Source organism: Loxodonta africana, chromosome 21, assembly GCF_030014295.1.
Source record: "Loxodonta africana isolate mLoxAfr1 chromosome 21, mLoxAfr1.hap2, whole genome shotgun sequence".
Taxonomy (NCBI): Eukaryota; Metazoa; Chordata; class Mammalia; order Proboscidea; family Elephantidae; genus Loxodonta; species Loxodonta africana.
In genome coordinates, this window is record NC_087362.1 from 69,375,940 (window position 1) to 69,401,731 (window position 25,792).

General features: G+C 43.1%; 2 protein-coding genes across 10 annotated transcripts in view; one reads left to right on the top strand and one right to left on the bottom strand.

The window, feature by feature from the left end:
* ANKRD27 (ankyrin repeat domain 27) overlaps nucleotides 1-10,441 on the top strand; it is a 72,347-nt gene extending 61,906 nt beyond the window's left edge. For all 9 annotated transcript variants that reach the window (XM_064274104.1, XM_064274103.1, XM_023555647.2 and 6 more), the window contains 6 exons: nucleotides 666-863; nucleotides 1,698-1,817; nucleotides 2,983-3,144; nucleotides 4,448-4,559; nucleotides 5,364-5,442; nucleotides 8,219-10,441. In XM_064274104.1, the coding sequence (XP_064130174.1) occupies nucleotides 666-863; nucleotides 1,698-1,817; nucleotides 2,983-3,144; nucleotides 4,448-4,559; nucleotides 5,364-5,442; nucleotides 8,219-8,243 (696 nt within the window). In that variant the 3' untranslated portion in view covers nucleotides 8,244-10,441. The remainder of the gene's footprint in view (nucleotides 1-665; nucleotides 864-1,697; nucleotides 1,818-2,982; nucleotides 3,145-4,447; nucleotides 4,560-5,363; nucleotides 5,443-8,218) is intronic.
* Nucleotides 10,442-11,792: 1,351 nt separating this feature from the next.
* On the bottom strand, nucleotides 11,793-22,929 carry PDCD5 (programmed cell death 5). Its single transcript, XM_003416334.3, has 6 exons — nucleotides 22,787-22,929; nucleotides 21,703-21,740; nucleotides 19,490-19,551; nucleotides 14,826-14,917; nucleotides 12,324-12,395; nucleotides 11,793-11,980 (listed from the first exon to the last, which is right to left on the bottom strand). Exons 1-6 carry the CDS (start codon nucleotides 22,850-22,852, stop codon nucleotides 11,933-11,935), a joined length of 378 nt encoding a protein of 125 aa, XP_003416382.1. The 5' UTR covers nucleotides 22,853-22,929; the 3' UTR covers nucleotides 11,793-11,932.
* Nucleotides 22,930-25,792: the final 2,863 nt, after the last annotated feature.

A 25,792-nucleotide genomic window follows, 5' to 3' on the forward strand; every position in this document is an offset into this window, starting at 1 on the left:
TTTTTCTTTAAATATATTCTGGATAAAGTCCTTTGTCAAGTATATGTATTGCAAATATTTTCTCCCATTCTGTGGCTTGCCTTTTCATTTTCTTAACTGTATCTTTCAAATAGTAAACATTTAAAATTTTAATAAAGTCCAGTTTATGAACTTTTCTTTTCTGGCGTATGTTTTTTGTATCTTAGAAATCTTTACTTACCCCAGTGTTGCAAAGATTTCCTTCTGTTTCCTTCAAGATGTTTTACATAGTTGTAGCTTTTACATTTAAGTGTAGTGCATTTGAGTTAGCTTTTGTATTTGGTGTGCGATAAGGGCTGGTGTGCAGCTTTATCCATATACAGGTATCTAGGTGTTCTAGCACCATTTGTTGAACAGACTTGCCTTTCACCACTGAATTGCCTTGGCCTAATAGGGTATCATTTTAGGGGGCATGCTTTGTTAAACACAGAATACTAAGTGTTGAGAAGGGGCATTCTTTTTTTGTATAATATCATACCTTTCTAAGATAACAGAGATTTATTCACCTGTGGGCAGTCCGATTCTGGATATCATTGTAATTCTCAGTTTTGCATAGGGGATTTGGGGGGTGGGATGGCTTCAACTCCCTGAGCCCCATATAATTAAGTACTAATGGCATTTCTGTTTCCATCTTCTGTACTTACTAGAAGCTGGCCAAGATTCCTGCCAATGGGCTTGGTGTGAATGTGACCAACCAGGAGGGCTCCTCCCCACTGCATGCTGCTGCTCTGCATGGTCGGGCTGACCTCATCCCCCTCCTGTTGAAGCACGGTGCCAATGTGGGGGCCAGAAACGCAGACCAGGCTGTTCCACTCCACCTTGCCTGCCAGAAGGGCCACTTTCAAGTATGGGTTCTGTCTCTGGGCAGAGTGTAGTAGGTGCTTGGTTTGGTTAGACCTTCACTTGGTGGGGATGCTGCAGAGGGCTGAGGGTTTGGTGGCTAGCCAGAGGACCAGCACATTTCCTTCCTCCAGCCCTGACATGCACATGGTGGGCCACTCAACAGCAGACACACAGCTTGGTACACACACACTCACATCTGGGTGGCACAGAGCTGTCGTTCTGAGTGTGACCCCAGCAGCAGCTGTCCCTGGTGTTTGGTCATTGAGGGCTCTCTCTACCCATGGTCATCTTACTACCTTGACATTCCCACAGCATGGTCTGTGCTGTGCAGTTTAGTGCTTAGTGAAGGAAAGCCATGGCCCTACAGAAAGAGTTCAAGGGATGCCTGTGCAAAAATTGACTTTTTTAAAGTCCTATATTTCTTTTTGAAATTTATACATACACATATAATTTTTTTTTTTCATTTTCCTTTTTTAGTTCTACTGTAAGCTTTTTAAAGATATGGACCATATTTCAGGTCTTCCATCTCTCCTCCTCTGCCTAGCACAGTGCTTCCAGCATCATTTCCTAACCTGTAAAACTGGAGTAGCAGTTCTAATCCTCCAGAGGGTCGATATAAAGATGAAATGAAAAAACTAGTCCCCAGCACACTGCCTGGCACACAGTAGGTCCTCTGCACATGTTAATCCCTGCTCCCTTTCAGTTGGTCTACTTTCTCCTGAGGGTGAGACATGTATCTAAAGAGCCTTAGAGAAAAGTCGAAAGAATATTGTGTGAGAGGATGTCTCACCCTGCAAGTTATAATTAAGGTTGAATACTTTTCTTCTCTGGGCTAGGTGGTGAGGTGTCTATTAGATTCTAATGCAAAAGCCAATAAAAAGGATATAAGTGGAAATACACCCCTCATATATGCCTGTTCCAGTGGCCATCATGAAGTCGCTGCACTGTTGCTACAGGTAAGTATAGAGCCCTCACCATCCAGGAGCCGTCTGAGAGTGCGGCCCAGCTCATAATGGGCATAACCTCAGGAACTTCCCTGTGGGATCTTGCCCTCTGGCCTGCACCGATGATGGCAGAGGGTAGGCCTCGCACCCCTTGCCTTCAGCAGGCCCACTCTCATTTTCACATATGGTTCTGTGACGGGGAATCAGTCTCAGGGTCTGTGCCTCATCAGGTTAAAGTTAGGGTCTTAGGCTCTACTTAGGCTGAAGGTTAGAATCTCACCTCATTACTGCAAGTGATTTGAATTCTTACCTGAAGTGTGAACTTAACACCCTTCTGTGTCACTCCTACTCTTTTTCTTCTTCTTCTTTTTTTTTTGGTGGTGAAATATGTATAACAAAACATTTCAGCCATTTTTACGTGTACACTCAGTGACATTGTGTTCACTGTGTTGTGGAACCATCACCACGATCTGCAGATTTTTTCATCGCCCGTAACAAAACTCTGTGCCCCTGAGCAGTATCCCTTTTTCCCCTCTTGATAAAGGTTGTACGTGTTGACTGTAAGACAAAGAATTTAAAGAAGCAGGGGGAAAACCAACTTGCCCATAACCCTGCTACTCGGAGGCAGTTGATTTGGTGGACTTTAAAAAATGTGTGTAGTTCAGATTAGTATTGTTTTTTCTCTTGCTTTTTTCCATTTAACATAAAAAATTGTTTATTAAAACCTTGAGTTTTAGTGGTTGCGTAACTATGGATGTCCCGTGGTTTTTGTTTTCTTTTTTAACTGATTCTGCTCTGTACATTTAAATGGTTTCTATTTGTGGCACAGCGGTCAAGCGCTACGGCTGCTAACCAAAAGGTTGGAGGTTCAAATCCACCAGTCATTCCTTGGAAACCCTATGGGGCGGTTCTGCTCTGACCTGTAGGGTCACTGTGAGTCGGAACTGACTCGACAGCAATGGGTTGGTTTGTTTTTTATGATGGTTAATGCTGCAGTGGCTGTCTTTGTCCATAAACCTTTTTCTCAACAGTACTTTTACCCCCAACATTTTATCATGAAAATTTTCAGACATGCAGAAAAGTTGAAATAATTTAAGGTGAACGTCCATCTGCCCGCCACCTGGATTCTATGTGAATGTTTTTAGCATTGCTCTGACTGAGCTGTTCCTCCTTCCAGCATGGAGCCTCCATTAATGTTTCTAACAACAAGGGGAACACAGCGCTGCATGAGGCCGTGATAGAAAAGCATGTCTTTGTGGTAGAGCTGCTTCTGCTTCATGGAGCATCAGTTCACGTTGTGAACAAGAGGCAGCGCACACCTATAGATTGTGCTGACCAGGTAAGTGGAGGGAGCTCCACAGCTGAGAGGATCCCAAGCTCCTGGACAGCTCACTGTTGACTCCTTGCATTTAAAGCAGATCTGGGATGGCAATAGCCAGATGTTTGAATCGCTGGGCTGGGCCAAGTCGGCAGGGGTGGGCCAGAAAGCCTGCCAGTGTGGTTAAATACCAGCCCTTTGTCCCCTGATCAGAGGCGGCACACTCAGGGAGCCAGGAATCATACTCTCAGGGGTAGTTTTCAAAGGCGTGAGAGGAGGTGTGCCCCTACCAACTGCAGGTGGAGGTGCCTCACTCTGGTACATCTTACCTGCAGCCAGGTACTAGAGGGGACAGAGTTTGGTTTCCTGGGAGGTAGCAAGTTAAAAATCTTGTCCTGGTTTCACCACGCCTGCTGTGTGAATACACCCATTGCCTCAGCAGCACAGTAGAGGAAGTTAGTTTGTGAATTTAAAACTCCTCGAGTTCTGTAAGAGGCATTGTAATATGCTGATTCACCACTCTCCAGTTCTGTGGATGTTTGCCATGGAGACATGGTGAGGAAAAAGGGCTTTCTGGTCCCTGTTCATACTTTCTACTGGGGATAAACAGCCAGTTGGTTGTTAAATGACACACTTGAAAAGGTCATCACAAATCCTACCTACTCATAGGCTCGTTATATTAACTTTTAATTTTCAGTGACATTTCTTAACAGAATTGAAATATTTTAAACTGTCAATTTAGTACTTCCTCAAATGATGATGAATGTTTTTTACTGAGCCCTTTACCATGTGCTAGGCCCTCTTCTGGGGTCCCTGGTTGTGCAAACAGTTAACCTGCTCGGTTGCTGACTGAAAGGTAGGCAGTTCAAGTCCACTCAGAGGCACCTCAGAAGAAAGCCTGGCAATCTCCTTCTGAAAAATCGGTCATTGAAAACCCCATGGAGCCCAGTTCTACCCTGACATGCATGGGGATTGCCATGAGTCAGAGTCAACAGCAACTGGTAGACCCTGTTGTGTCTAACTTGCTTTAACTCCCCCGGTCCTCATGACAACCATACAATAATAAGTCCTCTTATGCACAAAGCGGATGAATACCTGGCCCAGGGCATCTAGGAGAGGTCAGATCCAGGCTCCAAATACAGGCTGACTGGCCTCAGAGGGCTGCCCTTAACCACTAGACTTCACGGCTTCAGTTTGTCTGTAGTTGCTTCTCAGCTTTTCTGCCTAACCACACCAATGCTAACATTTAGATTGAAAGCAAGCAATAACCTGCTAAGAGGTAATAAAAAATAATTGCTGTTACCTTTTCCTCCCCAAATTGTAGAATTCGAAAATTATGGAATTACTTCAGGTAGTACCAAGCTGTGTGGCCACATTAGGTGACGTGGATGAAACAGACCACAAGGAGTACGTTACTGTTAAGATCAGGAAAAAATGTAAGCACTTACAATCCTTCTACAACTCTCAGCTTGGGTTTATTTGGAAATCCACGGGTAGGGGCTGGTTTTCCTAAAATGGAATTATCATCATGACGGGGGTAGGATCAGGCACCAAAGACATGTCCGTTACATCCTAAATTACCAGATGAGAGGTGAGCTTTTGTGGATACTAATTTTCTGGTTGATTGTAATGATGTCTCCTGAGGAAATAAGATAGAAACTCTCAGCATTACCTTGAAGGAGCAGGCCGCTACTTCCCGACTGGAGAGGAGGGGCAACCTCTGGTAGTTTCTTTCCTGCTTCATTTTCCAAAGCCAGGTGTTCTTCTGAGTATTTTTATTTTCATTTTCTAAAATAATTTTTGCAGGTGTAGAGGCTGTTAGTAATTAGAAAAGCATTCGCCGTACAGGGGAGGGGACTGAAGCCTTTTTTTTTTTTAAGTTATTCTAGCTTAGAAGAGGTTCTTATTCTGCTTTTTTCTAAAAAAAAAAATGACAATATGGGTTTGCAGTGCAAGAATGTGTATAAACTCATTCACACACCCGGATAAGTCTGTGGCTGTCACCGCGATTGGCTGTGGCTGGAGAATATCAGTGTATTGCAGATTCATCTTTCCGTTCTGTGAGAGTTCATACAGTAATAAACAGGTAGCTTCTAATATATCTTTAAGCTAATTCAGTGCTTAAGTTTCTAAATTTCATTAAACTAAGAAAATGGAAAGATTGTATCAGTGCTAAAAATTTTAAAACAATTCTTAATGCTGTTTCTGAAGTATTAAGAAATTTGTCATTTTATCTACAGGGAACTCAAAAATGTGTGATTTACCAAATGAACCTTTTACAAGACAGTTTCACTTTGTCCGTCCAGCTGGTCAGTTGAAGTAAGTATAAACTTCAAGTTGGTGTCTGTGCTTTTAACCTTACAGTTGACTCCCAACTGAAGTAGGCGGGATAGACGAGTTTGCACTGGTGTCTTCAAATGCTGCCACCCTGTGGCCAGTGAGAGCTTTTCATACCACCGTCCCAGATGTGGAGCCCTGGTGGCCTAGTGGTTAAGTGCTACAGTTGCTAACCAAAAGGTCTGCAGTTGGATCCACCAACTGCTCCTTGGAAACCCTGTGGGGCAAGTTCTACTCTGTCACATGGGGTTGCTGTGAGTCAGAATCAACACGATGACAGTGGGTTTGGTTTTTTTGTTCTATCCCAAATGTTTAGGGAGCGCTCATGGCACAGTGGTTAAGCACTCTCCTGCTAACTGAAAGGTTGGTGGTTCAAACCCACCAGTTGCTCCGTGGGAGAAAGATGTGGCAGTCTGCTTCCATAAAGATTACAGCCTTGGAAACCCTGTGGGCAGTTCTACTTTGTCCTATAGGGTCTCTGTGAGTTGGAACAGACTTGATGGCAGTGGGCTTGTTTTTTTGGTTATCCCAGATGTTACTTTGGGTTTAAGGGGAAGGGTTTCAAGGAGATTATGACAAGGGATAGAAGGGTGCCTAATTTTATTGAAGATTCACATCAAGTGAGTTATTAAACACTGCCTTGTAGTTGTATAAAGTCTGGCTTTTTAAAAGTAATCCATGGTAAACACGTTTCTCCTTAATAGTCATCTTCATTATTCCTGTCAGTGTAAGAATTAACAACAATTAAAACTGGAATTCTTTAGGGGGACAGTCAAGATTACAGACTTCATTTATTGTTATATTTAAAAATACATTTCTGAGCTGAGAAAAGGAAGGGGGGAACATGGAAAATAGTTGTACGCATAGTAACTGCAGTTCATGGCGTGTGTAGTAGGTGAAATATCTCAAATTTCACTATCTAAGCAAATTTACTAATGTTTTAATCACTAATATAGGAGGAAAACAGCAGTTTGCATGTAGATTGGTGAAAACCTTCTCCAGATAGGGAGTGAAGGTGCTCACGTAGACACCTCTGTGTGTGGGCATCTCCCACAAAACTGCTCATTTCCTCAGTTAATGAAGCTTCACATGTGGTGGTCTCTAAATCAGGTGATTTCACAGAAGGAGCCCTGGTGGCACAGTGGTTAGGAGCTCGGCTGCTGACCAAAAGGTCGGCAGTTTGAATCCACCAACCGCTCCTTGGAAATCTATGGGGCAGTTCTACTCTGCCCTGTAGGGTTGTTAGGAGACAGAATCGACTCTACAGCAATGGGTTTCTTCACAGAAAGGCAACTTTCCTTATTTCTACTTGCCAATACACCTACTCCTCACTTACCAGCTATCTCATCATCCAACATTTCACATTTACAACAGTAGTAAAAAAATCAGACTATTTTGTGCCCTAACAAGGACCGAGGTGCGAGGGGGTGGAGGAGGAGGAGGAGTGAGGTTTGAGGAGCGCGACTGCTCCGGCCACCTGAGGGTTCCTCTTTACCTGGATCAAGAGGAGGACCTGGGCGAGGACTACGCCTGCAGCGAGCATGGGGCGTGACGGGGTGGGCGCGGGGCGGGTAGGCGGGGCGCGGGCGGGTAGGCGGGGCGCGGGCGGGTAGGCGGGGCGCGGGCGGGTAGGCGGGGCGCGGGGCGGGTAGGCGGGGCGCGGGCGGGTAGGCGGGGCGCGGGCGGGTAGGCGGGGCGTGCCATGGGGCGGGCAGAGGCGCACCTAAGGCGGAGGCAGCCGGGCTGCAAGGAGACGGTGGGTGTTTCGTTGGTCTACTGCAGAGAGGCGTCTCTGCCACCTCCGCCGGTCGGGCCTCAGCTGCTCGCGGGCCCGGGAGCGGTTCATTGCCGACGCCCGTCTCCGCGGCAGCGGAGCAGGAAGGTGGAGAGGCGAACTGCGGGGGTGCACGCGGAGGCCTGCAGTGCAGCCAGGTGGTGGCGGGCCCCTGCTGCTCCGGAGGCGGCGGGAAGCCCCGACCGCCACCACCGCTCGCCCCCAGCGAGCTCCACAGTGGTGGGGAAGGGGAGCCCAATGCGCCACGCGCACCCGGAGATGCGCTGGGGGCGCCCGACGGGCAGTGAGCAACTGGGAGGGGGCATGATACCAGCACCCGAAGAATGGTTGCAGCCCCGACTCTTGCATAACGCCGATTTTCACCTAAGGACCTGGTCTTTGGAGCCCAGCCATGTGGATGATGAGTGGGTGTACGTAGCTACTGACGATGAGAAATAGGATTTTTAGCATGTGTGGCCTAAGCTTGTTCTAAGTTCTCAATCTTTTTCTTAGTAATCTTTGGTATTTATTAACATGACTAATTTTGATTTTGTATTTAATCTTCTTACATAGTTTTGGTAACAGACCTCCTACATAGTGGGAAAGCTACAAACTTTGAAATCTGCCTGGGTTCAGTCAAGTGCTAGCTTTTTCCTTGCTCAATTACTGAGGCAGACTGCTTACTTTGATGATCCTGTTTTCTCAGTTGTAACTTGAGAGTAACAGTAATGCATACTTCAACTTCGAGTGTAAAGATGAAATGTGAACACGTGTGAAGCATTTACTTTGTGTTTAACACAGGTAGTAAACATTCAGATATCTTAAAATCACCACGGGGACATTAGAATTGAAATAATGCCTGAAAAGCACCTAGCACAGTGCTGGGCACAGATGATACACTCAGGGGTGGCTGCTGTGGTGGTGGTGGTGGTTGTGTAAAGTACTGTGTGAACATGAACCGTCTGAATTGTACCTTTCCTTTAGGCAGAGAGGCAAAGAGCCACACTGAAGCTGAATCACCTGCCAGACGAGAGCGGACCTCCAACTGCTGACAGAGGAAAGCGATCAGCCTGAGAGGCCTGCACTGGAACAGACTGCTCCTGGAAACAGGCGGAAGCTTCGCAGAGACACGATCAATGATGTAGTTGGATTCACGGACCCAGAGGCTGGCAACCTAACCACTCCCTAAGAGTCTAGTATTTCCCAGGCTTAACTGTAATAAGGAATTGTGAAATTTGCTGCCAAGAAGTAAATACTCATCAAGAAGATGCTGAGCATGAATACAGCTTAGAACTCAATGTCCCTTCAAATAACTTGGCTTGAGAGAGTTAAGTCTTCAGCTTTTCTGTAGGACAGTGGCTGAGGGAAAGAATGCAACAAAAAAGTATCACTCTCTCCTCTTCAAAGCTAATCAGTGAAGTTTAAAAGAACAGACAGGAATTCCAGTAGCGTCCAGATGCCGAAGTCCAGGGTGTGTGCTTCTTTTTAAGTATTAGGCTCCTTGGTTATAGTGAGGCTTTGCCACCAGATTCTGACCACCTCCTGAAAGGTGCTAATCCTCTGTGCTACATAATAAATTAGCAAACCGTAAGCTAATAAGAATTCCCCCAGCTGGGATAAGCTGAAGAGAAGCAATTAGGTTTCAAGATAACGTGGAGGCCAGGCAGAAGTCACATCTGAATGAAGAAAACAGATCCTGGAAAAATGTTCCTTTGCAAAGCTTGAACCCAAAGATGCCTAAATATCATGCTGACGGTCATTTTAGGGAACACCGTGTGCATGGAAAAGTCGGGTGTAATTTTTCTAGCAGACTTAAGTACAGGTACCTGGTCACTGCAAATACGCACCTGTCGCAGTGACTCTAGAAACACCCCTTTCCGTTAAAAACGTCCCTTAAATGTCACACCTGAAGGTGGTTACTGAACTAGAGAGTAGATTTGGCACATCTTTTCTTAAGTCTTTTTATTCAAATTCAAAACTTACAGCACAAACCAGGTTAAAATTACTTTAGAATTTGTTGCAATTTATTCCTTTTTATAAATTTCTATATAGTTATTTTTTTATGTTACTAATTGGCCTCCAGCAGCAAACATGGGCTTGTCCTGAGTACATTTTCAAATAACTTTGTAATAGGGAATTGGTTTTATGCATGTTCTTGGAAACACGTGTGTGTATAGAAGGGAGGGATTGATTATTTTTCTATGAAGTAATTTATGATTTCTAATTTTCTAATGTGCCTTGGATACGTGCCAAATGATGGAAAAGAAATAGTAAACTTTACGATTCTTGTGTGTGTCATGGTACACTTTTTTAGTTAATATTTTGCTGTGAGTATGTATGAGTTTATCAATACAAGCCATTTTCAAGCTGAGAATACATACATTTGATACCACCTAACTTTTTAGGTGGTGCAGTATAATTTTGACAATGCATCCACGTACACCCCTATTTAATTCTAACAATCACCCTGGCGGTAGAATTGTCAACGAGGAAACAGATTCAGAGAAATAAGGCGGCCGACTTGCTCGGAATGTCGGAGCCAGGATAAAGGCCAGGTTGGCAGTGGCATCTGAACCTGTGGCTCCCAGCTCGGTGTGCCCTTCATCTGCAGATATAAACGCTGTGAATGGGACTCAAGTCTTGGGGGAAAAGTTTTCTCTCTTCGAGCTATTCTAGCACTCCGTAGTGTAAGCCACCTTAAGTGACTACCTTATTTTTTAAAAACTCTTGTTTTTCTTCAGTTGTATTCCCTACTTAAACTCTGACGATTCAGAAACTGGTACTGCCTGAATTTGTTTTGTGTAAGAAAGTTCTCAATTCAGAGTCCTGTCAATTTCCTAAGAATAAATAAGAACGTTCAGAATAACCACGCCTCACTTCCCAGACAGAACTGTACTCTGCCCTTGTGTCGCCAGCAGGGTCCTCTCTGACTGTATACACAACCACTTCTGATCCTGACGTCCCTGAGGAGTTTGCTCATCTTTAAACAAGCTCACGGTGAAAAGCGGCATTAGGGCAGTGGTCACTCTGCAGAAGGCATGCAGCACCTGCTGACAATTGTCTCCCTCCACCATTTTTATGTAAATAAGCCTAAATTAAAATTTACCTGTAACTAGGATTTTTTTTTTCCAAATTTCTGATCAAATTTTAGGTCTGTTTTTCTTTTAAAAAAAAAAAAAAGTTCTTAATGGTTCTACTCATGTTAGACACTGCAACACTGACATTCTTCATGGATTATAAATTTCCAATCTCAAATACAGTGAACTCTGTAGTAGAGTTTCAGCGTATACCAGCAGTCTTGAAGCAGAGACTGGGATTGTAAACCACATTTCTCATTATTTTTCTGTTGCTAATCCTATTCATCTTCAGTGCTATGAACTTCGTCCAGGGCTGGGACTCAAAGGATTAAGACATTGAAAAATTGCACCGAACAGCTAAGTTTATGATTTAAATTTATGAGCAGAGTTAGTATCTTTCATATCCAATGAGATTAAGCATAATATAAGCGATGATATTTTGCTTTAAATCACTTGCAACTTTGATCGGTGAAGAACTGGAACGTTTCGACCCAAATTTTTACCTGTATAACTGTCCCAACTGGGTTTGAATCACTAGAAGTCACTCCTCTTACAAACGTGTTTATTATTTTTGACGTGTTACTACCAGTGTGTCGTAATTATTTTGGTTATTTTCTTTTCAGTGGAAGTATCACTCTAGTTAGGTTACTTTGGATGGGGGTGATATTTGTTAATTTATTCTCAGTGACAGATCACAAATAAAACCAAATGTAGGTATTCTCGTACATTAGACGGCAGGATTCAGGTCTATCTGTAGGAAGAGAAACCACTTACTTGATCTCAGACCTGTGTCTTGGAAATAGTAGATGTGCTCAAATACAGAAGTTTATTTAGTTTAAATCTGTGGATCTTAATCTCTACAATATTGCTGATGCGGCAGCGAGTTTTCTTTTTACTCAAGAGTGCTTTAGCAGCTTCTACTTCTGCTAAGGCTATTTTCCCTACTTAACACTAATGCCACCATTGCATGAATATATTCATGCTGCTAAAACCAAACCAAACCACTTGTCATCTAGTTGATTCCGACTCATGGTGACCTTCCAGAGAAAAGCTGCACTCCACAGGGTTTTCAATGACTGATTTTTCAAAAGTAGATCACCAGGCCTTTCTTCCAAGGTGTCTCTGGGTAGGTGTGAACCACCAACCTTTCAGTTAATAGCCAAACACTTAATTGTATGCACCACCCACCACCAACCTTTCAGTTAATAGCCAAACACTTAATTGTATGCACCACCCAGGGACTCCATTCCAGCTGCTTCTGTTGTGTGCTGTAGAATCAATTCCAACTGATAGCGACCCTATAGGGCAGAGCAGAACTGCCCCACAGGCCTTCCTGGGCGCAAATCTTTACAGGAACACATCTACACGTGTTTTAAAAACTTTTGCTGCTGCATGTGCTGAACTTTTGACAGGAAAGGAAAAAATTCAAAATACAGATCTTCTGGTCACTTGGCTACGGTACTAAAACAACTCTGCCCCAGTTTTTTATTTTACATAACAAGTTTATTTTTTAAAAGGCATATATAGACTATAAACAAAGTAAACAATCAAATCTTAACTTCTGCCAAGTATTATCTGTCCTAGAATTGTTGCATTAAGTTCCAGTCTAACATTTTTTAATTCAATAATCATCGTCTTCATCGGAGTCCATTACTCTTCTTCTGCTGAACTGGGGGGGAAATTGTAAACAAGTGTCGTAACATGTTTAATTACGTATAACTCAGGTTTTCTGAGAAGACAAATTTCTACCTACTTTAACAAGACATTTTTCTGAGTCTTTAAAACAGCTTAGGTGTGGTGGGGGGCAGAAAAGCCTTAAATATATTTTCTATGCTTAGACCCCCCCCACCCCCCACCCCGAATATATTCAGCCTTTCTTCCCAAACTTCTGTCATTACAAAATGAAAATGTCTATGAACAGGGACGTTTTGATACAATAGGTGTATAATCAACACCTCACATTTAAAATGTCTAATATTCTCTTTACGAACCATGAGCATAGGGGAACTTACTTTAACTGTTGTTTTCTTTTCTGTTTGTTGGCTTACTTTTTCAAGGATTTCTATTAAACCTTGTTCTGATACCTGGGATAACAAGAAAAACAGTACTTATTAAACACAGAATTTACCTCCTAAGATTTAATCAGGTACAGTCTTTCTGGGGTGTGTGCATAGACAGAAAGAGGGAAGGAGCGGTGGCACAGGAGACTGGAACCACTGTTAACTACTGGTTCACATTCTAAATAAAATTTGCTCTGCTATTCCTCACTTGAGAGGGAGGGGAGAAAAGTGTCCGTCACACAGCTCCCTCAGAAAATTTAAAGTTAACACACATTTAAAATCACCTATATCACCACTGGAAACCCTGGTGGCATAGTGGTTAAGTGCTACAGCTGCTACCCAAAAGGTCGGCAGTTTGAATCCGCCAGGCGTTCCTTGGAAACTGGGGCAGTTCTACTCTGTCCTATAGGGTCGCTATGAGTAGGAATGGGTTTGCTTTTTGGGTGGGTACATCACCATTAGAAGAAAATTACAATCACCTGCACCAGGCATTATGTTAATTGTCAGGAATATAAACAAAATGCCTCTGTCTTCGAGAAGCTTAAACGCTACGCTGGAGTTAAGTCACATTCATAAAAAGACCAACCAGTCATTGTCTTCCACAAGTGATTCTTCGTGGAAGGGGGTCGGGGGAAGGGCTGACCCCTGTGGACTGTGGTGGCAACAGAGGGCTTCCCAGGTAGGGCTCACATGGATCTTTTTTTTTTTTAAATATTATACTTTTGGTGAAAGTACACAGCAAAATAGGCTCCCATTCAAAAACCTATATACATGTTCAGAGACATTGTTTACATTCTTCACGTTGTGTCAGCATCCTCATTTCCATTCTAATTGTTCCCTTCGCACTAACCTACTCTCACTGCCCCAATCCTCTCAACTAAGCATTGTTTTAAGATGGATCTCACTTTTTTTTGTAATTTTACAATTCATTTTTTGTTGTTGAGAATATACACAGCAGAACATACACCAATTCAACAATTTCTACATGTACAACTCAGTGACACTGACTAGATTGTTCAAGTTATGCAACCATTCTCACCCTCCTCCATTAACCCAAACTCACTGCTCCCTAAGTTTCCTGATGTAATCTTGAGTTGCTCTTGTCGGTTTGATCCCATATAGATATTTCTTAAAGCACAATGCTCAAGGGAGACATTTTTTACTAGTTAAGCTAAACTATTGTGTGGTTTTAAGAAGATCTGGGAAGATATTTTTGGTTTAAGCTTTCAAGATTATCTCAGGCCAGTAGTTTTGGGGGTTCATCCAGCCTGCATGTTTCCAGGAAGTCTGGACCGCCTGGATCTGGAAGGAAGGTCAGGCTTGCCAGAATACATCCATCAACACCTTACAGTGGGCACACATCATAATCAAGGAATTTCAGCACCTCCTCATTTGCAAAATAAGCCTGTCATCTACATGGTAGTATTTCATTTATTTTTATTTTCTCATTAAACAATTAATACACAAATTGTTTTGTGACATTGGTTGCCAGCCCTGCCACATGTCAATACTCTCCCTTTCCCAGGTTCCCTATTTCCATTCATCCAGCTTTCCTGTCCCCTCCTGCCTTCTTCTCCTTGCCCTTGGGCTGGTGTGCCCATTTAGTTTCGTATACATGGTTGAACTATGGGTGTTATTGTTTGTTTTATGGGCCTGTCTAATCTTTGGCTAAAGGGTGAACCTGAGGAGTGACTTCAGTACTGAGCTAAAAGGGTGTCCGGGGGCCATACTCTTGGGGTTCCTCCAGTCTGTCACTAGTAAGTCTGGTCTGTTTTTGAGTTAGAATTCTGTTCTACATTTTTCTTCAGTTCTGTCTGGGGCCCTCTATTGTGATCCCTGTCAGAGCAGTCAGTGGTTGTAGCCAGGCACCATCCAGTTGTGCTAGACTCAATCTGGTGGAGGCTGTGGTAGTTGTGGTCTGTTAGTCCTTTGGACTAATTTTTCCCTTGTGTCTATGGCTTTCTTCATTCTCCTTTGTTCCAGATGGGATGGAACCAGTAGACATATCTTAGATGGCCACTCACACGCTTTAAAGACTCCAGATACTACTCACCAAAGTAGGATGTAGAATATTTTCATTATAAACACTTCCATGCCAAATGAGCTAGATGACTGGCGAGACCCACCTGGTAGTATTTTAATTGGTATTACTGACAAACCTTGTTTCCAGTAGAGAAGCAATTGAAGCTAGCTGACCCTAACAGTCACTGGGTCACACAGATGCCAACAAAGTTCCATGGCAATGCCAGGAAAGGAGAGAAGCAGAAGGTTTCAGGTAGGGCAATTAGTTGTCCTTCAGGATTTATGGTAGGTACTATTCTTTCCTTAAAACGTTCTTTATAAAAAGTCAACAAGAATTCTGTAATCAAATGAAGATGAAATCGACCTTCTAAAGACAAGTTTTGATAAAATAGGTAACAATAGCTGAGTTGTTTAAAAGTGGTTCAAACTTACCTTCCCACTTAGTTGTCCGTATCTTGCCATCTGTATAAGGTAATTCTCTACTGTTTTACTTTTTTCAGGCTTTACAAGTGCTAAGTTACTTACTAAAAGAAAAAATATACAAGAAAGGTGTCAGAATTAAATGCACTTATACTATACTATAAAACTATGCACTGACATTTCCAAGGCACTACACATCCATTACGTTAAGTCTTGTGATCATCAAGTCTTGTGGGCAGGGAAGACAATATTGTTACCCCTCTTAAAAAAGAGGGTTTTGAACTGCTGCAAACCAGTTCAGTCGTGGTCAACGAAGCAAAACTAGAAGAGACCCAAATTTTTACAATTTAGGTAATCCAGAATAACTATTACAGGTTGAGGCCCTGGAATGGGAGACTCAGGAGAGGTGTAACGAGCCCTTTTAGGAACCTAATGTGTAAGACTGGATTATCACCAGGACTTTGGAGAGGCGCACACATTCAAAGTGGCGTGATCTGCGGCCATCTTTGAGTGGGGCACCACTATTTCTGACTCTGCTCAAAATCCAACAGGCAAGAGCTGTGGTTGCTATGCGACACGTATGCTGTCCTTGTTTTCTAAGAGGGAGATTAAGTTTCTAGCAAGGCTTTGACCTGGAATTTTTTCCATTTTAGTTCACCTAAACTTTAGAAGTTCCGGTCTGTTCTGATTTTCTTCCTCAGCCACGACAGTCTTAGTCAAGGCTACACATAGGTAGTGGTAAGGCCAACACTGAACTTGGGCCCTCAGATTCTAAGCCCCAGGTCATTTTGTTTTTTAAAAATATGTTCGCCTTCTGGAAAGCAATTTATTGCTACACATATTCAGTTAGTCTGGGACATCTACTAAAGCAACCCTGAGTTAAACAAATACTCTCCAAACGTTTGTCAGTTTGTCGTATTGTTGTGGCTTACGTGTTGCTGTGATGCAGGAACTGATGCCCCCGGTATTTCAAATACCAGCAGGGTCACCCACGGTAGACAGGTTTCAGCTGAGTTTCCAGACTCAGACAGACTAGGAAAAAGGACCTGATGGTCTACTTCTAAAAAAATTAGCCGGTAAAAACCCTCTAAGTAGGAGCAGAACACTATTTGATATAGTGTTGGAAGATAAGCCCCTCAGGTTGAAAGGCACTCAAAATAAAAGTGGGGAAGAGCTGCCTCCTCAAAGTAGAGTCGACCTTAATGATGTAGATTCAGTCAAGCTTTCTGAACCTTCATTTGCTGATGTGACATGACTCAAAATAAGACGGAACAGCTGCAAACATCCATTAATAACCAGAAACTGGAATGTATGAAGTATGAATCTAGGAAAACTGGTAATTCTCAAAAATGAAAGGGAATGTATAAACACCAAATCCTAGGCATTAGTGAGCTGAAATGGACTGATATTGGCCATTCTGATTTGGACAAACACATCGTCTACTATGTGGGGAATGACACATTGGAGAGGAATGGCACTGCATTCATCATCAAAAGGAACATTTCAAGATCTATCCTGAAGTACAACGCTGTCAGTGACTGGATAATATCCACATGCTATACAGATATCAATTAATACAACTACTATTCAGATTTATGCGCCAACCACTAATGCCAAAGATGAAGAAATTGAAGATTTTTACCAACTTCTGCGATCTGTAATTGATAAAACATGCAATCAAGATGCACTGATAATTACTGCTGATTGAAATGCAGAAGTTGGAAACAAAGAAGGAGTAATACTTGGAAAATATGGCCTTGGTGATAGAAATCCGGATGCCAGAGATTGCATGATAGAATTTTGCAAGACCAACAACTTTCACTGTAAACACCTTTTTTCAACAACATAAATGAGGACTATACACGTGGACCTTGCCAGATGGACTACACAGGAATCAAACTGACTATATCCGTGGAAAGAGATGATGGAAAAGCTCCATAAAAAATACCATCAGTCAAAACAAGGACTGGAGCCAACTGCTCATGTGCAAGTTCAAGTTGAAGAAAATTTTAAGAGTCCACAAGAGCCAAAGTACGACCTTGAATATATCCCACCTGAATTTAGAGACCATCTCAAGAACAGATTTGACACATTGAACCCTAACTGACCAAAGACCAGATGAGCTCTCGAATGGTATCAAGGACATTACGCATGAAGGAAACAAGAGGTCATTAAAGAGACAGGAAGAAAAGGCAACGCCTAAATGGATGTCAGAAGAGACTCTGAAACTTGCTCTTGACCACAGAATAGCTAAAGCAAAAGGAAGAAATGATGAAATAAAATGTTGGACCGGTTTCAAAGGATAGCCTGAAAAAGCAAAATAAAGTTTTATAATGAAATGTGCAAAGACCTGGAGTTAGAAAACCAACAGAAAAGAACATGCTCAGCATTTCTCAAGCTGAAAGAACTGAAGAAAAAATTTAAACCTTGAGTTGCAGTACTGAAGGACTCTACAGGCAAAAGATTAAACGATGCATAAGAATCCAAAGAAGATGGAAGGAATTACACAGAGTCACTGTACCAAAAAGAACTGGTTGATGTACAACCATTTCAGGAGGTACAGTATGATAAAAAACCAATGGTACTGAAGGAAGAAGTCCAAGCTACACCGAAGGCATCGGGAAAAACAGAAGGCTCCAGGAATTGACAAAATACCAATTGAGATGCTTCAACAAACAGATGTAGCACTGGAATTGCTCACTTGTCTATGTCAAGAAACTGGAAGACAGCTCCCTGGCCAACCAAGTGGAAGAAACCCGTATTTGTGCCCATTCCAAAGAAAAGTGATCTAACAGAATTCGGAAATTATCGAACAATAGCATTAATCACACACAAGTAAAATAGTTCTGAAGATCTTTCAAAAGTGGCTGCATCAGTACATCGACAGGAAACCGCCAGAAATTCAAGCCTGATTCAGAGGAGGATATGGAACAAGGGATATCGTTGCTGATGTCAGACAGATCTTGGCTCAAAGTGGAGAACACCAGAAGGCTGTTTACCTGTGTTTTATTGACTATACAAAGGCATTCGACTGCGTGGATCATAACAAATTATGGGTAACATTGTGAAGAATGGGAATTCTAGAACACTTAATTGTCCTCATGTGGAACCTCTACATAGAACAAGAGGCAGTCGTTCAGACAGAACAAGGGGATACTCCGTGGCTGAAAATCAAGAAAGGTGTGCATCAGGGTTGTAACCTTTCACCAAACTTATTCCATCTGTATGCTGAGCAAATAATCAGAGAAGCTGAACTATGTGAAGAAAGGGCATCAGGACTGGGGGAAGACTCATTAACAACCTTTAATATACAGGTGACACAACCCTGCTTGCTGGAAGTGAAGAGGACTTGAAGCACTTACTCATGAAGATCAAAGACCACAGCCTCCAGTATGGATTACACCTCAATGTAAAGAAAACAAAAATCCTCACATCTAGACCAATAAGCAACATCAAGATAAACGGAGAAAATACTGAAGTTGTCAGGATTTCATCTTACTTAAATCCACAATCAATGCCCATGGAAGCAGCAGTCAAGAAATTGAATGGCATATTGCATTGGGCAAATCTGCTGCAAAAGACCTCATTGAAGTGCTAAGAAGCAAAGATGTCACTTTAAGGACTAAGGTGAGCCTGACCCAAGTCATGGTGTTTTCAATTGCCTCATATGCATGTGAAAGCTAGACAATGAATAAGGAATATGGAAGAAGAATTGACACCTTTGAATTATGGTGTTGGTGAAGAATATTGAATATACCAGGGGCTGCCAGAAGAATGAACAAATCTGTCTTGGAAGAAGAACTGCCAAAATGCTCCTTAGAAGCAAGGATGGTGAGACTTCTGCTCACACACTTTGGACATCTTATCAGGAGGGACCAGACCCTAGAGAAGAACATCATGCTTAATAAAGTAGACAGTCAGTGAAAAAAGAGGGAGACCCTCAAAGAGGTGGACTGATACAATGGCTGCAACAATGGGCTCAAGCTTAACAACGATTGTGAGGATGGCTCGGGACTGGGCAGTGTTTCATTCTGTTGTACACAGGGTCGCTATGAGTCAGAACTAACTCGATGGCACCTAACAACTCGTGTAAATAAAACACTCTTTATCTCATCTGATATACACAATTGATCTTAAGCAAGAGGCTTTTTATATTTCTAAAAGCACCAAAAACCTTTGCTAAAGAGCAACAATGGTGGTAATTCATCTAATGCTGCCTCTTCTAAATTCAGTCTGGGCTTCAAGTTATAATACAGAAGATACTAGTTCATTCTGACTCATTCATTTTATTTTTCCTTTCTACATGGTTTTCATTTTTATTATGAAAAATTCCAAACATACAGTAAAACACAGACTAGTCCTCAAACCCCCATCACCCACATCAACAGCAACACTTTATAACTGACTCACTTTAAGAGTTAATGTTTTCTATAAATTTTACCCAATATGCATTTAGAGAACATCTCTTCAGGAAGGGAGAACTGAGCTGATACTTGCAGCAATTTAAATACATTATTCTACACTTTTAAATGTCACACTTCTCACAAATCTTTATTTCAAATGTTTTTAGGCTAAACAAATATTTAATCTAGAGCTATTTCATATGTATCTCCCCCTTCAACTAACTAAAGCCAATTTTATTTGAAATGGAAATAAAGGAAACTGAAGATGCTTACACCTGGCCCGGGCTGACTGATCCAGAACCTGGGCTAAAATACTGTTTCTCATTTCTGCTTCCCTACAACAAAAACACAGGAAACAAGCAAGATTAGAACTAAGCGGTCAGCATTCTTACAGAACATATAAACAAGTAACCCATGTCTCTCAAGATGGAAGCCTGGTATATACACAGACTACACCACAGCAGGTACTGTGTGGATGGCAGCAGACACATTAAAGCAGATAAATCCATCCTCACCCTCCAAGCCAGCTTTACATTGTATGAGTATACATCTGCCAGGCTGGAAGGAGCTGACACCCTGAACTCGGACTTTTAGCCTACCTTACTGGGAGAGAATAAACTTCTCCCTGTCAAAGCCATCTCCTTGTGGTATTTCTGTTGTAGCAGCACTAGATGACTGAGAGAGAAGGTCAAGCTTTTAATTTTCCTAATTCAGGGTGCAGTCTCAGTTCAACCATCACTACCAACATTTATTGAGTATGTACTGTGTGACAGGTGTTAGAAATTTGTGGTGGGTTGTCAGGCAATTAGGAGGACCAAGAGATTAATCAGTGTAATTTCTTTAGAAATAAGACACCAAGACCCAGGAAGGCTATGTTAAAGGTACATGGGTGACCATGGCAGAGCAAGAACCAGACCTCATGCTTCAAGACTCTCAGTTCTACACAGCATCGGCTACCACATATATTGGGGTGGGAGGTCAGGAGGGGAGAAGAATGAAATTATAACTCTAACTATCCTTCCTTCTTCCTACCTACCCAAGAAAAGTAGGGGCTACTTCATAAGACAGTGGTTTTCAAACTTGTTTTTTTTAAAGAACATTTTTTCTAAAAAATGAAGTACTTTAAGGAACCCAATAATGAAACAGATGAGAAAAGCTGCTGTGGCTGAATTAGAGAGGAAGTTGGGGTTGGCCGTGCCCATTAACCACTCCCATCTGAGGAGCCCTAAGGCTCATGGAACACTTCCATACACTGTTTCCTATCTACCATCAGTACTTCAACCTACCACGAACTACTACTGCTATACTTCAAGGAACCTAAAATATGACCATAAGACCCATCATAATTTTACATATCTCTAACAACAACACGTATATCCAGCAACGATTGTGAGGATGGTGCAGGACTGGGCAGTGTTTCGTTCTGTTGTACATAGGGTTGCTCTGAGTCTGAACCAACTCAACAGCACCTAACAACAACAAAAGAAAAAAACACCCCAGATGAGATGGCTAACAGGAGACCCACCCACTCAAAGCTGGGATATCAAAGAGCAACATCCTCAAGACAAGGTAAACAAGATATAAACCTGCCAGCAAGGAAGCGTGTATGTGTTAAGCTTGGCCCTGAGTGGAGGAAGAGAAAGGAAGATATTCCTCTGAGAATCTGAACTGCAAGCTTCAGCCTCGCAGGTCTGCTGAGTTCACACTACCAGGGTGGAGAGAGGGAGGAATGTCAAGCACAGAATTTAATTTTAAGAGGTCTCACACTAGAAATGTCCCCAGCAAAGTAAATCCTTTCTGGAAAATTCCAGGACAAGAGTGATTGATTCTGAGACATATCCCCATTTTAGATGTTAAAATGCACATCTCAGAATCAATGAAATTCATGCGGTTTCACCTTTTTTCATAACCACTATCACTACCCCAAGTGCTTACCATCTGTCTTCTCCCACTAATGTAAACCAGACACAGCAGGTTCTGTGGACCAAGCATAGTGCCGGACCCAGAGGAGCTCTATAAGTATTTGCTGAATGAATGAGTTCAAAGGTTGCATGGTGGAGTAAGAAGATCATCAGTCAACAAACCTGGCACGTGTGAGGTACCTTACCGTGTGCTGGGATAAAATAATGACAATAAAAAGAGTTAACACTATTTACTGAGCACTTACCCAGTGTGAGGCACTGTACCCACGTAATCCGCAGAGTATCCCTATGCAGTGGTAATATTATTATGCTCATTTTAAGGGTATTCACAGTTTAGTAGAGAAACAAACATCAACTAGTAACTGCAATACAATCTTGTAAGTGTTGTAGGGCTCTTTACATATTTACTTAACAAATTAACAATGAAGATACTTCGATAATAACGATTCATGGAAAATCACGATGCTAGGAAAACTTTAAAATTCCACGCCTATTAAAATAACTAAAGGAAGAAGACTATCTAGTGAAATCGTCCTTCAGAAGGTTCAGAGCCCCAGTCCATACCTCTGCTTTGCTTCCTGTTGTGCTGCATCGCCAGGATCCTGAAAGAAAAAATAATTTCACCCTTTAACCAAGTCATTTCTCAGAGGGAAAGAAGAGGAGATGCTCTATTTTGTCTCTGATGCACAACAGGCTCCCACATGGGTAAGGACGGTTTATCAAATAATTAAAAGCTGGGCATCACAAGTCAATGGAATCATTCCCACTTACTAGGGTGTTTTGATAAGCTTCTAAAGTCACAATCTAGTAGAATGTTTTAGAATAGAACCAGCCATTCGGGAGGAGAATCCCTGTACTATGGAACCGTACATAGTAGGAACAACTGGAAAACAAAACGTGCCTTGGTACTTAGGACGCTGATGCAAACGGCGTTTCCCTGGAGACTTTCCCGCTCGGCCCCTATCACGTTCCTCCCCCTTTCATCTGGTAGCAAAATCACTACGTGAGCACCTTATTCACGAGATTAGCGTGTGGTGTCCGGCTCCTTCCCTCAACTCTCAGGGCGATGTTGTCAGTTCCCCGCTGGACTTTCAGCACCGGGCACATGTACCCAACCCAACCCAAACCACTGCCGACGAGTCAATTCTGACTCACAGCGACCCTTTAAAAAAGAGTAGAACTGCCCCATATAAAGACCCTCAAAAAATGTTTGCTGACTAGGTGGGTCAGTACAACTGAATTCTAGAAAAGAATCTGGCTTGACCGTCAGCAGGGACAGTAGTTAAGAAGCCTAGATCCAAAGGCTAAGGGCGCGAAGACGCCGGGGGGCTGAGGAGTCTGCTTGCAACCCCAGGTCGTGTACGAGGGTCGGCCTCCGGGGTCAACACACCCCTGTCCGGGGAAGGCCTTGCCCGCACCGGCTTGGGGGGCCGCACGTGGTCGGCATCCACGGCCTGACCACTCGAACCCCGAGGCGGAGGGGAAAGGGTCTGAGGCCGGCCACTCGGCCGCCCCGGGGGCAGCGGCGGGATCCCGGACAAGCGGGACAGGCACTGGCCGTGGCGCCCCGAGCCTCCGCCAGGGGCCGTGCCCTCCACCTCGGGAGAGGGCGGCGCCCCAAGGGGACGGGCCTGGCGGGCGTGCTCACCCCGTGCTTCGCCTGCAGCTCGGCCAGCCTCTGCTTCCTCAGCACCTCGAGCTCCTCGTCCGCCATGGCACTGCCGCGCAGCCTCGAGCAGCCTCGCCACCCCCGGCCCACTCAGCCCTTAGGTGCGAGCACGGACCTCCCCACTGCGCAGGCGCCCGCAGCGTCCAGGCATCACCAATCCAGCCCGGAGAGGCGCCGCCTGCCGCAGCCAGGGCGCCCGGGAGAGGCCCGAGTCCCCGATCGCAGGCAGTGCGTCCCGGGCCGCGCTGATGACCGTGGACGGAGAGGAGACGCGGTGGACAGAAACGCTCCAAGGAGTGTTCCCTGCGGCCGTCCCGCCGCTGCGCGGCTGCAAACCACCCCAGCCCCGGGGATTGGCGCCTCTGCATGGCTGGAAGCGGCCGGGAGTAAGACTCAGCGGTGTCTCGGAAAAGATAATCTTAAAAACATGTAATCACTAATAAGTATAATAGTAAGAGGAAAATTTTATTGGTAGCTTATAATGTGCTAAAAACTAAACAAAACCCGTGGAGTCGATTCCGAACTGCCCCATAGGGTTTCCAAGGAGCGGCTGGTGGATTCGAACTGGTGACCTACCAGGGCTCCTATAACTTGCTGTCGTCAGGTGCCCTGGAGTCGGGTTGGACTCATAGCCACCCTGTGTACCACAGAATGAAACACTTTGCGGTCTGGCGCCATGCTCACAGTCTTTGATATGCTTGAGCCCATTGTTGCAGCCACTGTGTCATTCCATCTCATTGAGGGTCTTCCTCTTTTCCGCTGACCTGCACTTTACCCAGCATGATGCCCTTCTCCAGGAACTGATCCCTCCTGACATGTCCAAAGTATGTAAGACACAGTCTTGCCATCCTTGCTTCCAAGGAGCATTCTGGTTGTACTTCTTCCAGGACAGATGTGTTCCTTCTTCTGGCAGCCCACGGTATATTCAATATTCTTCGCCAACACCACAATTCAAAGGCCTCAATTCTTCTTCGGTCTTCCTTATTCATTGTCCAGCTTTCACATGCATATGATGTGATTATAAAAATTAAAAACTTTTGTTCATCAAAAGACTACCAAAAAAATAAAAAGACAAGCTACCCACTGGAAGAATATCTTCAGAAACCATGTATCCAACAAGAATCTAATAACCAAAATATGTACAAAACTTCAACAACAACAAAAAGGCAAATAACCTAATCATAAAATGGGGAAAGGACTTGAATAGACATTTTACCAAAGAGGACATTCAGATGACCACCAAACACATGAAAAGGTGCTCAGCATCACTAGCCATCAGAGAGATGGAAATCAAAACCACATGAGATACCATTTCACTCCCATTATAGTGGCTAAGATTTAAAAACTTAAATAGCAAATGTTGGTGAGGATGTGGAGAAATTGGAACTCTTACCCATTGCTGGTGGGAATGCAAAATGATACAGCCATTGGTGAAAACAGTGTGGCTTGTTCTTGTTGTTAGGTGTTTACTATTGAAGACCAAAGACCACAGCCTTCAGTATGGATTACATCTCAACATAAAGAAAACAAAAATCCTCACAATTGGACCAATAAGCCACATCCTGATAAATGGAGAAAAGATTGAAGTTGTCAAGGATTTCATTTTACTTAGATCCACAATCAACAGCCATGGAAGCAGCAGTCAAGAAATCAAAAGACGCATTGCATTGGGTAAATCTGCTGCAAAGGACTTCTTTAAAGTGTTGAAGAGCAAAGATGTCACCTTGAAGACTAAGGTGTGCCTGACCCAAGCCATGTATTTTCAATCGCATCTTATGCATGTGAAAGCTGGACAATGAATAAGGAAGACCGAAGAAGAGTTGACGCCTTTGAATTGTGGTGTTGGCGAAGAATATTGAATATACCATGGACTGCCAAGAGAACGAACACATCTGTCTTGAAAGAAGTACAACCAGAATGCTCCTTAGAAGCAAGGATGGCAAGACTGTGTCTTACATACTTTGGACATGTTGTCAGGAGGGATCAGTCCCTGGAGAAGGACATCATGTAGTCATGAACAGTGTAGCAGTTCCTCAAAAAACTGAATATAGAACTCCCATATGATCCAGCAATTCCACTCCTAGGTATATACCCAAAAGAGTCAGGAATAGGAAAAAGATATGAAATGTTTGGCTAATTGCCTCCATAAGCAACTGCTTCCTTTGCCGTGAAACCAGAACTGGATGGTGCCCAGCTATCAGTACTGAACATGTTGGTCAAAGATTCCATAAAAGAATCCTGATCAAAAGGGGGAAAGTGTAGAACAGAATTTCAGATTTTCATGGACTCCAGACTTCCTGGAGCCCTGAAGGTTGAATGAGCCCCTGAAAGTGCTACCCTGAATAATCTTTACTTAAAGCAAAAATATCCCCAGAAGTCTTCTTAAAACCAAACAATAGTTTAGCTTAGCTAGTAAAAAATGTCTACCTTGAGCATTATGCTCATTTAAGAACTATCTATATGGAATCAGATTGACAACAGCAACTGGAAAGATTAGGTAGGAACCTTAGCAGGCAAGGAATCTATGTTAATGGGGGAGGAACAGCTCAGAAAAGGAGGGTGAGAATGGTTGCAGAACTCAAAGAGTGTGATCAGTGTCAGTAAATGGTACACATAGAAACTGAAGTTGGTGTATGTTTTGCTGTGTATATTCTCAACAACAACAACAAAAACTAGACCTTGCAGCATTACCCTAATATTTTTTTTCTGAGAGTTGTGTGGTTTTAGTTCTTACATTTAGGTTGTTGATCCATTTTGAGTTAATTTGTGTATATGGTATGAGGCATGTTTCAACTTCCTTCTTTAAAAAAAAAAAATTATTGTGGTGAAAATATATGCAACAAAACATTTACCAATTTGACAATTTCTACATGTATGTTTCAGTGAAGCAGCCCTGGTGGTGCAAATGGTTAAGTGCTCGGCTACTAACCTAGTGGCTCTGCTAGAGAAAGACCTGGCAATCTGCTTCCATAATGATCACAGCCA